General features: G+C 51.4%; 1 protein-coding gene across 1 annotated transcript; it reads left to right on the top strand.

Annotated features, from left to right (window-relative positions):
• Positions 1 to 5,166: 5,166 nt before the first annotated feature.
• On the top strand, positions 5,167 to 15,827 carry LOC311322651 (neuronal acetylcholine receptor subunit beta-2-like; the record flags this gene model as incomplete). Its single annotated transcript, XM_084454732.1, has 7 exons — positions 5,167 to 5,218; positions 10,185 to 10,330; positions 10,849 to 10,893; positions 11,251 to 11,360; positions 12,747 to 13,273; positions 13,542 to 13,975; positions 15,678 to 15,827. The coding sequence occupies 7 exons, from the start codon at positions 5,167 to 5,169 to the stop codon at positions 15,825 to 15,827; spliced, it is 1,464 nt and encodes a 487-aa protein (XP_084310858.1).
• Between the last annotated feature and the right edge of the window lie 261 nt (positions 15,828 to 16,088).

Here is a 16,088-nt window from a genome sequence, read left to right on the forward strand (position 1 = left end):
TTTTTTCTTTTTCACTCCCGTTCTGTTCTTCTTCCACCTTTACCCTCATCCATCCCTCCCTGCGTCATCCATCCTCCCTGCTTCATCCATCCCTCCCTGCTTCATCCATTCCTCCCTGCTTCATCCATTCCTCCCTGCTTCATCCATCCCTCCCTGCTTCATCCATCCTCCCTGCTTCATCCATCACTCCGTGCTTCATCCATCCTCCCTGCTTCATCCATCCCTCCCTGCTTCATCCATCCTCCCTGCTTCATCCATCCCTCCCTGCTTCATCCATCTCTCCCTGCTTCATCCATCCTCCCTGCATCATCCATCCTCCCTGCTTCATCCATCCTCCCTGCTTCATCCATCCCTCCCTGCTTCATCCATCCCTCCCTGCTTCATCCACCCTCCCTGCTTCATCCATCCCTCCCTGCTTCATCCATCCTCCCTGCATCATCCATGCACTGTCCTGTCCTGTCCTGTCCTGTCCTGTCCTGTCCTGTCCTGTCCTGTCCTGTCCTGTCCTGTCCTGTCCTGTCCTGTCCTGTCCTGTCCTATCCTGTCCTGTCCTGTCCTGTCCTTGCACCTGATTCTAATTCTAATTCTTTCATCCCATCCCTTCTTTCCTGCTCTTTTCCCTCCCATCCCTCTCTTCCTTCCATCTCTCTCTCAGGCCTCACCACCGGGTCCAGCCATCGACGAGTTACCCTGACTGACAAGAGGACGCGGCGGGTTGATCGGGGACGTCTGGAGGCCGGCACCAGGCCCGGTCAGTGAGGCCCTGTCAGGGAGACCCGGTCAGGAAGGCCCGGTCAGGGAGGCCCGGTCAGGGAGGCCCGGTCAGTGAGGCCCGGTCAGGGAGGCCTGGTCAGGGAGGCCCGGTCAGCGGAGACCCAGTCAGCGGAGCGACGCCCGGGCCGCTTTGCCAAAATGTCACATCTGCTGTTTCTCAAACCTTTAGCCGCACGGAGTTAGCTCAGAACCCCCCCCCCCCGCCCCCCCCACCCTCCAGCTCTACTGGAGAGAGGTCGAGCATATCTGATGAGTTCTGCAGCAACGTGAACCAGTAAACACATGCACACAAAGACACAAACACACACACACTCTCACACACACACACACACGCACGGCCTGAGTCCAGCTCATTAGCTCAACAGCTCTCGGTCTAGCCTCGGTGCCACCAACCAAACTCTGCGGGACCATGCTGGGTCACAGTTGGAGGTGCAGCACGTCTCGTATCATATTGCGCGATGGTTGAGGGTGCGTGTGTGTGTGTGTGTGTGTGTGTGCGTGTGTGTGTGTGTGCGTGTGTGTGTGTGTGCGTGTGTGTGTGTGCGTGTGTGTGTGTGTGGCATGCTGAAGCTGAAGCAAACTGGTCAGAGCTGGATCCAGAGATGCAGCTGTACACTACAGTGGAACACTTACCGAGGACTAACAGTGCACCACGCTGGGTTCTACACATACTGTACCAGATCTCACGCTTCCTCTCCCTCTCTCTCTCTCTCCCTCGCCCCCCCCCTCCCCCTCCCCCCTCCCTCGCTCCTCCTTTCATCTCCAGAGTGTGGTCTTGTCACTTTTTGTCAGCGTTTGTTCACTGTGTGTTCGTTACAGACCAGTTTTTCTGCGGTAGTTGTGGCAGATGGGTGGTTAGCGGAAGGGGTCCTGCGAAGACGCGTCGTTACCACAACAACACGCCTAGCGGCTGCAGAGTCTCCCGTTCTCTCTCTCTCTCTCGCTTCAAAGTGTGGAGAGAGCAGGACACACACACACCTGTGAAGAGTAACACACACACACACACACACAAAGATACACACTTCCACCCCTCTGTCACCTGAACCAACATACTGTACACAAAGGTGGTTGGACACATGCCGGAATGCACTCTCTTTCACACGCACACACACACACACACACACACACACACACACACACACACACGTTCTTTCTCTCTCTCTCTCTCTCTCTCTCTCTCTGGTCAGCCCTGCGGTCGGGGGACTGCTTCAACTGAACTGGCATCTGGCGTAAGGACCGACGTAGGGAACACGCTGAGCCAATCAAAGGGACAGAACACTAAGCCAATCAAAGGGACAGAACACTAAGCCAATCAGAGGGACAGAACACTAAGCCAATCAGAGGGACAGAACGATGGGAATGAGCACTGGGTCCTGTCACGCCACAGACAAGAGGACAATACACACCGTACGCAGGCATAGAGGCTTGGGCACACACACACACACGCATATGCTCGCACATGACATGATGAGGGGAGAGGACACACACACACTGACACAGAGGAGAGCAGGTGCATGAACACAGCCTCCGTGCTTGGGCGACTGTGTGTGTGTGTGTGTGTGTGGGTGGGGGGGGTTGTCTGTGAGAGGGAGAGTCTCTGTCTGGTTTTCCATCATGCCAGTCCATATGTTTGCATGTGTGTCGCACATAACAATTAACACCTGTGTTCAGCTGAACCCAACCAGAGAATGAAATCACACATCAAAGAACGCCCCCCCCCCCCGCAACCCATTCTGCCAAACCTGAGCAGTTACCATCGGCCCAAAAGGACATCTTTGTGGGTCCGAACCATCTGTTCTGCATTCAAAATCATCTCATATCCTGAGTAGTTTTAGTCTTTAAGCTAATTGTCAGTGGACACAGATCACCTACAACCCTACAAAGGCTTAGGCCTTTTGCAGAGTATAGAAGGCACTACTAGCGTTAAGAACACATATGCAGGGTTTACAATATGTACTCTACGGATGGTCATCAAAGCTATAGGCCTACATGTTTAGGAAGGGTTATCAATAAAAGATACCCTGCCATGCGTGGAGTCAGTGGGGCGAAGTGGTCATTGATCCGTGATCGTCGCCGATTGATAAACGAGCCCCATTTGAACGACCTCGATCGTTGTCAACGGTGCTCTACGGCTGAGTACTTATTGATAACATCAATCGGCATGAGGTTTTAATGTGAGTGCTACGGTTAACGAGTTGAATGCTTTTTAATAGGGGCTATATACTAAGAGCTAATTTTTAATGTTTTTTATGGAGTCTAACGACTTAAAAACTATATACATAGTATAGGAAGTGTAGTGGATGTCCTTTATGGGCTGCCATAGCTGACATGGCTATAACTGCTTAACCTTAAAGGTGGTTGGAGATGTATCTGGATGGTGTGAGGGTGCACTGATAAGTGTATGTACCTGTGTATATTGTATTTTGTTCGTCTGAGGCAGTGTACAGACGCGGTGACTAATGTTTATCTATCTATCTATCTATCTATATCTATCTATCTATCTATCTATCTATCTATCTAGATTGTTTCTGAGGGGAAGGTGTTCAATGGTAGGCTATCATTTTATCTTCCTTTCTCATTCTCTGTGTGTGTGTGTGTGTGTGTGTGTGTGTGTGCGTATGTGTGTTTGTGTGTGTGTGTTGTTTGTTGTTGTGTGTTGTTTGTTGTTGTGTGTGTCCTCTTAGAGAAACCTAATATAGGAGCCATAAGAGGGAATATACCCCCCCCCCCCCCCCCCTCGCGCACTAGGTGTCCGGGCTACACACATAAATACTGTACAGACGGGACTTTCATAGCCCCCTGTCACTTATATTTAGTGCCCTGCAGTGTGCGTGCGCGCGCGCGCGCGCCACTCAATCACTCACTCTCATTCCATGACTGGCATGTACCTCGGGGAAGTGACAACAGACGCACATTTCCATTTAACTTGATTGAAATATCCACCGGGCCGTGTAAAGAGTTGAAAGTGTTGCTGGTCATACGGCAACGCTGTGAACGATTTATTAATCCACTTGTCTTATCGATAACAGTAACTAGAGATTTATCTCCGAATTTCATCACCTAATAATTTACTTTAAGGGGCATATCGCGTATTGGGGGACAACTCATTTCGGAAGTTTCTTGTATTTCCATAATACAAGGCCTCAACAAATATTTCAAATAGGCCTCAACAATATTTTATTTGTTTTATTGTGTATTTATTGGCCCGCGCATGCTATTGCAATTATGCTGAGGGGAAAACGTGTTTTTTCTCTCTCACATAATCTGTCTAACTGAACAAAATCAAGTCTTTTACACGCCGTTTGGGGCCAGATCTGTATTCACAAGCTGAAGTGCAGACTCAAAGTGACGTGATAAAGTAGCCTATTCCGTTCTTTTTCGGTCTGGACTCGTTTTTACGATGTGGAACGATGCGAGTTGTTCAAAGGCAATTAGGGACTATCTTCTCCATACCTCCAGTGAGACAGTGCAGTCACTGGAGACGTTCAGCTGAGCTCTTCTGTCATATAAAAAAGAAAGTAGGCTACGGTAACGAGAGTGCTACGATCAGCATCCCCACGGTCACGTGGTCGGTTCCACCTCCTTTGGAAGCCCAGAAAGATTTACCGAGTAGCAACCGGAGCGAAAGGGAGTTTGAAATGGAAATTTGGTCGGGAGATGCCCTACTTTTTAAAATGCCTCTTGCAGTAGAACTGTATTGGTTGGGTCTTTTAAAGGAAACAATTACAACCTTGAGTTGCAGGTTTTACTATGCAAACTTTTGTGAAGAAGTGCCTGCTTCATTTGTCGCCAATTAACATACGCTTTGTGAGTTAGAGTTGTGTCATGAGGCAAAACGGAGGACAATTTAGGGACGTGTTGACCACTGGAATAACTACATTATCGAGTCCATGGACACGGGTAGTCTATTGGATTCGGACCGAGTTTTGACTGTCAACGTGGCTAGTTTGTGGCCTGAAACTTCAAGTCTGTTGACGCGGCGCCGGATAGATAGAAGTAAGTAAGGATAACGGTTTCTTTTTCACACTCTGTGTAGCCTAGCGAAGGGTTTTAAATGCGATTTAACCAACCAGGACGCACTCTGGGTCGACTTAGTTTTTTTGTGTAAAAAAAAAAAAGAAACTGTCTCGAGAGTGGGGACAGATGATGACTTTGCGCACGTGTTCGTGAGCGAACCGGAGGACACAGACATCGAACGGGCTCGGCGGAATCAGCCACCACACCGGGACTCCGCTCACGCCCTCAACCTCGATGGTGGATGGACGCTTAGACTGCCCTCGGTCCGTTGCGCAGGCAACTTCTCATCATCTATCCCGGAGATAATCCCAAACCTCGAGTCGATTTTTTGGAGTGCTGTGTCCGGGACGGACCGGGGGAACGCGCAGGGGAGTGATGGCTGCTAGGGTGACCGCGTCCCTGGCTCTCCTCGTCCTCTCTCTCGCAAGTAAGAGTTCTAAATGTCGTTGTGTATGTCTGCAAGCAAGTGTCGTCTTTGCGTATTCCGATTTCACAAAATGTCTTGCATCAGTTTTTTATTTTCTCTAATGCGACTGCGAGTGAGTTTGACGTTTAACCCATGCGATGCCCTGTGCGGTGCCCTGGCAAAGAGAGATGACGCGAGATCTTTTAGCTGGGAATAACGCAGTAAAAAAAATGAAGCTATTTTAATAGGTTATGTGTGTTGTTGTTTCGCACCCAAAATTGTTCCGCTGGCTTTTGCTGCGTCTTCAAATCTTGAAATAGTTAAGAGACTGACGAAGTGGCGACTTCAGTCACAGGCGCTGTCCATGGTGCTGAAAGTTCTCGTCTGCAGTTAATACTGAGAAGGTCTCCACAACTAAACAGACACTAGACAGACACACGCCAACTGCCTCCAGAGCTAATGGAACCGAAAGATCTTGCATAATCTTAACTTCACGAGGACCAACAGATGGTTCCCCCAACGAGGAACAGAGTGGGCCTCTGTCAGTCTGCCCGGATGCCTTCAGGAGGTGTATGTGTGTGTGTGTGTGTGGGCGTGCGTGCGTGGGTGTGTGGTGTAGGCTAGGTAGGGAGCAGGGGGGTAGTTTGTGGATGTGGTGTGTTGGTTGCAGACAGACCCACACACATGCACAAAAACACACTCACACATGCATAGGAACACATTGAGATTAGTTTCAAGTAGAGCGTGACCCAGAGGTTAAAGAGGGGTTCTCACAGATCTAAGGGGCAGCTGGATTTTTCACATTTATCCAGAGTTCATTGTGTTCACATTGGTTATTTTTTGCTCTATATGTTACACATACACACACATGCACAAACGCACACACTCACACATGCATGCAAACACATTGAGATTAGGTTCAAGTAGAGCGTGACCCAGAGTGTGCATGTGTGTGTGTGTGTGTGTGTGTGTGTGAGAGAGAGAGCTAGAGAGAGAGAGAGAGAGCGTTGTGGTGTCTCTTTAGAAGAGAAAGCAGAGACACTGAAACACTGCTTACCACAGCGGAGAAGACAGACTCTTAAAACCGTGTGTGTTGGGACCTGGGAAAGAAGCCATTGCAGATGGTCTCCATCTTAATAATTCACCACAGGGTATTTTCAACCTCCCCTACCACTGACGGTGTGTCTCCCTTTGAGCTGTCACTCACACACATTCACACGCACATACACACACTCACACACACACACACACTCACACACACACGCACGCACAGCTCAATCACGTGTTGTGAGGCGTCGTTAACAATATATCTTAATTTGGATGCGGCTTTCAAGATGAGCCAGTAATTTACAGTCTATAGAAACGAATACAGCATGTTATGGTCCTAGATTCTTTAGATCTTTCTTAGATGTTTTACGGACATTTTAGTTTTTCTAAGAGCACACCTGACCGTCTGACAGACCAACTCTCAGCTTCTGCCAAGGGAAACACCATGGCCTGGATGTACACCTAAATTATTCAAATGATGAAATGCTCCTGGAGGCCATTTTGACTTCCCCCTGTCTCGTCTTATAGTGTGTGTTTGTTTGTGTAAGAGAGAGTGTGTGTTTTCTCCCAAAGGATTTTTTTTCCATATGTGTGCTAGCACTCAAATTATCTTCCATGACATTGAACTGTGGTTCCTCATGCAGGCTTTTTACCCCCCCCCCCCCACACACACACACACGCTAAAACACAGTAAAACCCAACGTTACGTGCTCTCTCTCTCTCCCTCTCTCTCCCTCTCTCTCCCTCTCTCTCTCCCCCTTTCTCTCTCTCTCCCCCCTCACTCCTGTGTGAGTATCCCCGTCTTCCCACCATCAGACCTACAAAAACAACCCCGGAACATTCACACCGGCGATGACGACACGCTGCGTGATCTCGCCGTAATTACGTGTCACGCCGCCCCGAGGGGGCCTCTAATGTGCGGCACGTGGAGAGGTTCTTAACCCCTCATCCTCCTCCCTCCCTCCCTCCACCTCCTCATCCTCCTCCCTCCCTCCCTCCACCTCCTCATCCTCCTCCCTCCCTCCCTCCACCTCCTCATCCTCCTCCCTCCCTCCCTCCACCTCCTCATCCTCCTTCCTCCCTCCACCTCCTCATCCTCCTCCCTCCCTCCACCTCCTCATCCTCCTTCCTCCCTCCACCTCCTCATCCTCCTCCCTCCCTCCCTCCCTCCCTCCACCTCCTCATCCTCCTCCCTCCACCTCCTCATCCTCCTCCCTCCCTCCCTCCACCTCCTCATCCTCCTTCCTCCCTCCCTCCACCTCCTCATCCTCCTCCCTCCCTCCCTCCCTCCCTCCCTCCACCTCCTCATCCTCCTCCCCCCCTCCCTCCCTACACCTCCTCATCCTCCTTCCTCCCTCCACCTCCTCATCCTCCTCCCTCCCTCCCTCCCTCCCTCCACCTCCTCATCCTCCTCCCTCCCTCCCTCCCTCCCTCCACCTCCTCATCCTCCTCCCTCCCTCCACCTCCTCATCCTCCTCCCTCCCTCCACCTCCTCATCCTCCTCCCTCCCTCCACCTCCTCATCCTCCTTCCTCCCTCCACCTCCTCATCCTCCTCTCTCCCTCCCTCCACCTCCTCGGACTGAACGAGCGCGTCAACACAGCGGCCCACGCCGGCCGGCTGGTCATGGCCCCCGGCAGAGGAAGATCCATTTCCGTGGCGTAGATAGACGCTTTGCGCGATCGAAGTCCCTCCGGGGCATTTTTATCTTGCGTCCTCCATATTGGAAGCATACTGTACTTTGTGGTGATTTTTTTTTGGTCAGAACATAAACGGACACCAGTGACCACTCAGTGAGTTTCCTGTCTTTGAAAACGAGAGTTTATGGTGTTTTCGAGGCACCTATGCACTTATGGATGCACCTATGGATCCATTGAGTGTGTTAGCGGCGACGAGCTATATCTCGAGAGTGCAACGTTTGACAAAACGTTGATATCGGCCGTTGTATGATCATTCATAACCTTTTAATGTGGTTTATAACGCTAAATTCTGAACCTGCCCTTTAAAAGCTGTAAATGGATCATCTCTGCCACAATGTCACAGATAAAGGTGTGGGATGACTTTCTACCAATCGTTTTAGCCAGGACATAATATGGGCTAGTGTTGCGCAACTATAGGATAATCCTTCTGGATTATTAGATTATCGTAATCCGGCGTCAGATCTGGGCTCTTTTGTTTACCTAGGCCGTTCACCCGGGGAAACGTTCCGACGCAGTAGAGATGCGCGGGGCAAACGGTCACAGTGGGCACGACTCGATATGTTGTCCAACGTTTTGGTTTCAGTCCATTGTGACTTCATGTGTGAAAAGCTTGTCCCATGCTTCATTGGTTTGACCCAGTCATGGTGTAAATACACACAACTCTCTCTCTCTCTCTCTCTCTCTCTCGCTCCCTCTCTCTCTACCTGTCCCTGTCTCTCTCTCTCTCTCTCTCTCTCTCTCTCTCTCTCTCTACTTGTCCCTCTCTCTCTCTCTCTCTCTCTACCTGTCCCTGCCTCTCTCTTTCTCTCTCTCTCTCTCTCTCTCTCTCTCTCTACTTGTCCCTCTCTCTCTCTCTCTCTCTCTCTCTCTCTCGCTCCCTCTCTCTCTACCTGTCCCTGTCTCTCTCTTTCTCTCTCTCTCTCTCTCTCTCTACTTGTCCCTCTCTCTCTCTCTCTCTCTCTCTACCTGTCCCTGCCTCTCTCTTTCTCTCTCTCTCTCTCTCTCTCTCTACCTGTCCCTCTCTCTCTTTCTCTCTTTCTCTCTTTCTCTACCTGTCCCTGTCTCTCTCTCTCTCTCTCTCTCTCTCACTCTCTCTCTACCTGTCCCTGTCTCTCTCTTTCTCTCTCTCTCTCTCTCTCTCTCTCTCTCTCTCTCTACCTGTCCCTCTCTCTCTTTCTCTCTTTCTCTCTTTCTCTACCTGTCCCTGTCTCTCTCTTTCTCTCTCTCTCTCTCTCTCTCTCACTCTCTCTCTACCTGTCCCTGTCTCTCTCTTTCTCTCTCTCTCTCTCTCTCTCTCTCTCTCTACTTGTCCCTCTCTCTCTCTCTCTCTCTCTCTACCTGTCCCTGCCTCTCTCTTTCTCTCTCTCTCTCTCTCTCTCTCTCTCTCTCTACTTGTCCCTCTCTCTCTCTCTCTCTCTCTCTACCTGTCCCTGTCTCTCTCTTTCTGTTTCTCTCTCTCTCTCTACCTGTCCCTCTCTCTTTCTCTCTTTCTCTCTTTCTCTACCTGTCCCTGTCTCTCTCTCTCTCTCTCTCTCTCTCTCTCTCTCTCTCTCTCACACACACACACACACACACACACACACACACACACACACACACACACTCAAGAGACATGGGGAGGAAGCCTTCTGTTTGTATGCCCCGAGCCTTTCTTCTCTTTTACCATATATGATCTGTCCTGCTTTTAATTTTCTTATATTTAACTACTTTTTTATTTATTTATTCATTTATTTATTTCTACTGTGTGCTACATGTACTTGTACGAGCAGTGCTATATAAATAAAGTTGACTTTGACTTTGACACACACACACTGTTTTTTACTTTCCTACTCTGTTAGAGTGTGTGTGTGTGTGTCTGTGTGTGTGTGGTCTGTGTGTGTGTGTATTGATATTTCCCTGTGCAGTGTTGTTCTGCAGGGGGAGAAGCTGTTACATTGTCCTCATGCTCTGCCAGCAGGCCGGCCCGCGCTGCTCGCTAATCACATGGTTATTTATGTGGCCATGCCAGTTGTTTTTGGCTCAATAAGCAGACTGATTGGGAGTGTATTCATTATAAGATAAAAGAGCTTTGGAAAAAACCCGGGACATGGCTTGAGTGTGTGTGTTTGTGTGTGTGTGTTTGCATGCATGTGTGTTTGTGTCATGTTAGTGATAGGACAGACTTGTACTGTAAATATAGTGTGTGTGTGTATATAGACACGTGTGTGTATAACCTGTGTGTGTGTGTGTGTGTGTGTCCAGGCACGGGAGCAGAGAACGCAGAGGAGCGGTTGGTCAACTACCTGCTGGGTCCGGAGCGCTACAACAAACTGATCAGACCGGCCGTCAACAAGAGCCAGCAGGTCACCATCTCCATACAGGTGTCCCTGTCCCAGCTCATCAGTGTGGTGAGTAGGACACACACACTCACACACACACACACACACACACACACACACTCACTCACTCACTCACTCACTCACTCACTCACTCACTCACTCACTCACTCACTCACTCACTCACTCACTCACACACTTACTCACTCACTCACTCACTCACTCACTCACTCACTCACTCACTCACTCACTCACTCACTCACTCACTATTACACACTCACTCACTCACTCACTCACTCACTCACTCACTCACTCACTCACTCACTCACTCACTCACTCACTCACTCACACACACACTTATTCACTCACTCACTCACTCACTCACTCTCACTCACTCACTCACTCACTCACTCACTCACTCACTCACTCACTCACTCACTCACTCACTCACTCACTCACTCACTCGACACCCATGCCATTACCCCCCCCTGCCACACACACACTCACACGCTGCTTATTTCCATAAACATACAGATATAGACATCCATAGATGACACACTCTAACTTGCTGTTCTGTCCGTGGTTTGCAGAATGAGAGAGAGCAGATTATGACCACCAACGTCTGGTTGTTCCAGGTGAGTGCTCTATAAAGACCCCCCCCCCCCCCCCCCCTCACAGCATCCCTGCGTCTTCAACTCTATAAAGTAGAAAAGTAGATAAACATCCTCCACCCTAGTAGCCTTGCTTTATAAAGTACGTACACATCACCCTAGCGCCATCGTTGAATCTTAAACATGGCTTCAGTATAAGATTAACAGTATCTCATCTCCCTACGAAAGGTCCTTAAACGTTTGAAATCTTTATTTTTTTAATGCTCCAGTATAATTATTTTGGCTGATTTTACTATACTATTGACTACCCGTGGTGGCCTTTCACCCGGCCCTGCCTAGAAGGATTCTGGGTAGTGTAGTTGACCTACCTTGTCCGTGCAGGAATGGAATGACTACAGACTGAGATGGGACCCAGAGAAGTACGAAGGCATTAAAAAACTACGAATCCCATCCAAGCACATCTGGCTGCCTGACATCGTCCTCTACAACAAGTGAGACAACTGCCTCTGAGTGTGTGTGTGTGTGTGTGTGTGTGTGTGTGTGTGCATGCGTGTATGTGTGTGCGTTGTGCATGTTTTTCAAACTTTACTCTAAAAAGTCATCAGAATGAAAGGATACCAAACCTGACCGTGAGGAAACCCATTTTAAATCAAGCATGAATCAAACCCCATTGTTCACCAAAAGTGACCGAACAAATGTTTGTAGCACGTTAGGGTCAGGAAATCAGAGAGAAATGGCACATCTGTGTCCCTCTCCCGTGGAGATCTCCTGTCGTGCGCACGCCCCTAAACATAACCGGATTACAGAGATCCTGACGTTCCGAGAGACGTCCCAACATCCCCCCTTTCTGGAGCACGCCTGCGGAAAATCCGCTGCTTAAAATAAGCCTTTATGTATTTATGGTGATTTTTAATTGAAAAATCCTCTGCATAAATCATGTTATTATTTTTTCTTCCCGAAGACAAGGAGACCTGGCTCTTAGCTAGGATGAGAGGGAGTGCCAGGGGGGGATTCATTATGATTGGTTAACTACTGTGGAACAATCAGGCCTCTTTATCACACAGCGAATCAGAGGTTAGAGTTTGACTTCAATGAGGGAGAAATCTGGCGGACCTGACACGGACTGTCGACCGCTGACCAATTGGAACTGTGGCTTAGGTGTGGGTGTGGTTTTCTAGGGTCAGTTGAGATGGTTTTGGCGCTCGACTTCTTCTCCTCTTAACGAGGGGGTTGGTGGAGTAATTAGCAATGTCTTTATGATGATTATTGATTGGATTCATAGATCAAGTTCCCAGATTTTCAAAGTGCTTTTGGGACCAGACGGAAACAAAGTAGTCCAAGTCGTTCCAGACGGTCTGTAAGCCTTATTTTACTGGCATGAAGAAAATGTTACAAACGGCGGCCAATGGCTTTCATCCAGTCAGGCCTTCAGCAAGATAGTGATGAAGCTGGACACAAACTGAAAGACTGATGCTCGTTCTTTGTGAATTGAAAACAAACTGATGTTTGTACTCGGCCTAAGATCTATTCCACTTTCTACACTCTGTGTGAGTGTATGTATAACTGGTTTTGTGTGTGTGTGTGTATGTGTGTACAGTATGTGTGTGTGCGTGCGTATGTGTGTGTGCGCATGTGTGTACAGTTTGTGTGTGTGTGTGCGTATGTGTGTGTGCGCATGTGTGTACAGTATGTGTGTGTGCGCGTGTGTACAGTATGTGTGTGTGCGTGTGTGCGCGTGTGTACAGTATGTGTGTGTGCGCGTGTGTGCGCACGTCTGTGTGTAAGGTATGTGTGTGTGCGCGTGTGTGTACAGTATATGTGTGTGTGTATCTCAGAGCCCCTAACGTGTGTTAACCTCCCCTCCGCCGTGCTCACAGTGCGGACGGCGTGTACGAGGTCTCCTTCTACTGCAACGCCGTGGTCTCCAGCACCGGCGACATCTTCTGGCTGCCGCCCGCCATCTACAAGTCGGCGTGCGCCATCGAGGTGCGCAACTTCCCCTTCGACCAGCAGAACTGCACGCTCAAGTTCCGCTCGTGGACCTACGACCACCATGAGGTGGACCTGGCGCTCACCAGCGACTACGCCAGCCGCGACGACTTCACGCCCAGCGGCGAGTGGGACATCGTGTCGCTGCCTGCCCGCAAGAACGAGGACCCGGCGGACGCCGCCTACCTGGACATCACCTACGACTTCGTCATCCGGAGGAAGCCGCTCTTCTACACCATCAACCTCATCATCCCCTGCGTGCTCATCACCTCGCTCGCCATCCTGGTCTTCTACCTGCCGTCCGACTGCGGCGAGAAGATGACCCTGTGCATCTCCGTGCTGCTGGCGCTCACCGTCTTCCTGCTGCTGATCTCCAAGATCGTCCCGCCCACCTCCGTGGCGGTGCCGCTCATTGGTGCGTACGGATGGACGGACGGGGGGGCGGGGGGGTGGGTGGGGGCGTGTTCGGTAACCGGGGGGGCGCCTCTAGTCGATGAGATTACTTAATTAGCAGAGCCGTGACGGTGGCGTGATTGCGTGTGTTTACCCGTCCCTGTCGTCCGGTGCGTGCGTGCGTGTGTGTGTGTGTGATGGATAGCCTGATAACGTGTGTGTAAACTGTACGTCCCAACACACACACGTATGTATAAACCACACCCCCCTCCCTCCTCTCTCTCCAACAGGGAAGTACCTGATGTTCACCATGGTCCTGGTCACCTTCTCCATCGTGACCAGCGTGTGCGTCCTCAACGTCCACCATCGCTCCCCCTCCACGCACCGCATGCCCGACTGGGTCAAGCACCTCTTCCTGGTCCGCCTGCCCTCCTTCCTGTTCATGCGGCGCCCGGGGAGCGGTGGCGGCGTCCGCGAGACGCTCCGGCGGAAGTACGGCGCCGCCGCCGCCCCGCCCGGGGACGGGGACGGACGGACGAGGACGGACGAGGACGGCGACCCGTTCTGCGTGAGCGGGGACCCGGCGCGGCGGCCCGGCTGGCGGGCGGGCGAGGCGGCGGACGCCGGGGGCGGGTGGCGGGGGGGGGGCGGCGGTCTGGACGAGGCGGTGGACGGGGTGAGGTACATCGCCGAGCACATGACGACGGAGGAGGACGAGGAAGGGGTGAGGAGGGGGGGTGAGAGGGGGGGGGGGGGGGGAGTGGAGGAGGGGGATTGCTATTTTTGCACTTTGCCTTCAGCGCTAGATGATTATTAAGTCACTTTTACTACGTCACTTTTAGTCACTTTTACTACGTTAAATGCAATTACCGTACGTCACTTTGGACATAATCGTCAGATAAACGACTGCAATGCACTCTAATGTAATGTGGGGGGGGTGGGGGGGGGGGGGGATCTGTCCATCCTGCTTGATTGATCGCTGATGTCTGCGCTCTCGTTTCTTCATGGGGACTTCATGGTCGGTGCTCGTGGTCACATGTCTCTCCGCTCACTCTCGCCCGCTCTGTCTGTCCGTCTGTTCACGTCTCTCGTAAGCAGGTCTTTCATCTCCCTCTCTGTCTCTCTCTCTGTCTCTCTCTCTGTCTCTCTCTCTCTGTCTCTCTCCCTCTGTCTCTCTCTGTCTCTCTCTCTCTGTCTCTCTCCCTCTGTCTCTCTCTCTCTTTCTATCTCCCTCTGTCTCTCTCTCTCTCTATCTCCCTCTGTCTCTCTCCCTCTGTCTCTCTCTGTCTCTCTCCCTCTGTCTCTCTCTCTCTGTCTCTGTCTCTCTCCCTCTGTCTCTCTCTGTCTCTCTCTCTCTATCTCCCTCTCTCTCCCCTCTCTCTATCTCCCTCTGTCTCTCTCTCTCTCTCTATCTCCCTCTGTCTCTCTCTCTCTATCCCTCTGTCTCTCTCTCTCTCATTGTCTTGTGATTGTTTTGAAACGGACTTAGGGCTGATCACACCGAGACGCATCTCTAGCAATGCGTCGCCGGCAAAACCGTCGTAAAATGCAATTGCCGTCGCCGGCAAAACCGTTGTTTTTCCCGTTTCACCCGCCCGGGCAGCCAATCAAACCACTGCGTCTAAAACCGTTAATATGTCACTCTATGAAGTTTTCAGGCGAGAAAGTAACCGCGTAGATTGCCGTCGTGTGGTCAGTTGAACCAAACGACCCCCGTTTGTCTTGCGTGGTAGCGTTCGGGCGGCCCGGGTCACAGACCGCAGGCGCGCCACGCTGTTCTGCCCGAGGTGCTTTTCCTCCGACGGTTTCGAAGCAGTGTGATCAGTCCCTTAGAGTTGGACCTGTCGGTTCAGAAACACGCACTGTTACGGGGGTCGACTAGCCTGGCTCGTACTTCTACTGCACTGCTCTACAAGACTAGTCCGTCCGTAACCTGGACGTCTTTCCCTACGTGTAGGTAGACGTGTTGAGTATGCCTGACTTACCTGGGTGAGAGCAAGCTAACCTAGTTAGGGGGGATAGGGTCGCTCTACTCACCGCAACCCAGGTAAGAACTCGACCAGCTCGACGCCGATGGGCCCGCTACGACAGCCCCCCGGAATAGATGCGCGGCCAGCTCGCTCCTTGATGGTCCGTTCAGTATTTGTTAAAAGGGTGTTCACTTAAGTCCATAATTACGGGGGAGAAAGAAGTCAATCGCACGGTGGCATCTCTTGGTCCTCGTGTGGTCAGCGTGTCGTTTCCAAAAAAGATACCTGCCCAGCTGTTTTCCATGAGCCGCTAATGAGCAACAAACCACACCCCCCTATGTGTCGTCTGTCTGACCCTAGCTCTAACTGTCAGCTAAGACCTGGCGTAACACACACACACACTCTCAAACTAACCCCCCCCCTCCCTCTCTCTCCCTCCCTCTCACCCAACCCCAGATCATCCAGGACTGGAAGTACGTGGCCATGGTGATCGACCGTCTCTTCCTTTGGATCTTCATCCTGGTGTGTGTGACGGGCACGCTGGGCCTGTTCATGCAGCCTCTCTTCCAGAGCTACAACACGCCCGCCGCCGCCGACAACGAGTGAGCGGCCAATCGCCGGCCTGGGGGTCGCCGCGGCAGCCGAGTCCAAGTTTAACCCGTCGTTCCTGCCGTTCCGCGATCGATCATACGCCGCCGCTCGCGGTCGCCACCCCCGACCTCCGTAGCTCAGCGTTTAGTGCGCTCGCAGAGGGGCGAGTCCGCTTAGGGATCCCGCCCGTTCGTTTTGGCGCGCTGGCCGAAACGCTTCGGTCCCCTCGCGTGCCCCTGGGACCTCGCCGGGGAGACCCTGTGGTGTGGCAGCTGT

Source organism: Borostomias antarcticus (genome assembly GCF_949987555.1).
Source record: "Borostomias antarcticus genome assembly, chromosome: 20".
Lineage (NCBI taxonomy): Eukaryota > Metazoa > Chordata > Actinopteri > Stomiiformes > Stomiidae > Borostomias > Borostomias antarcticus.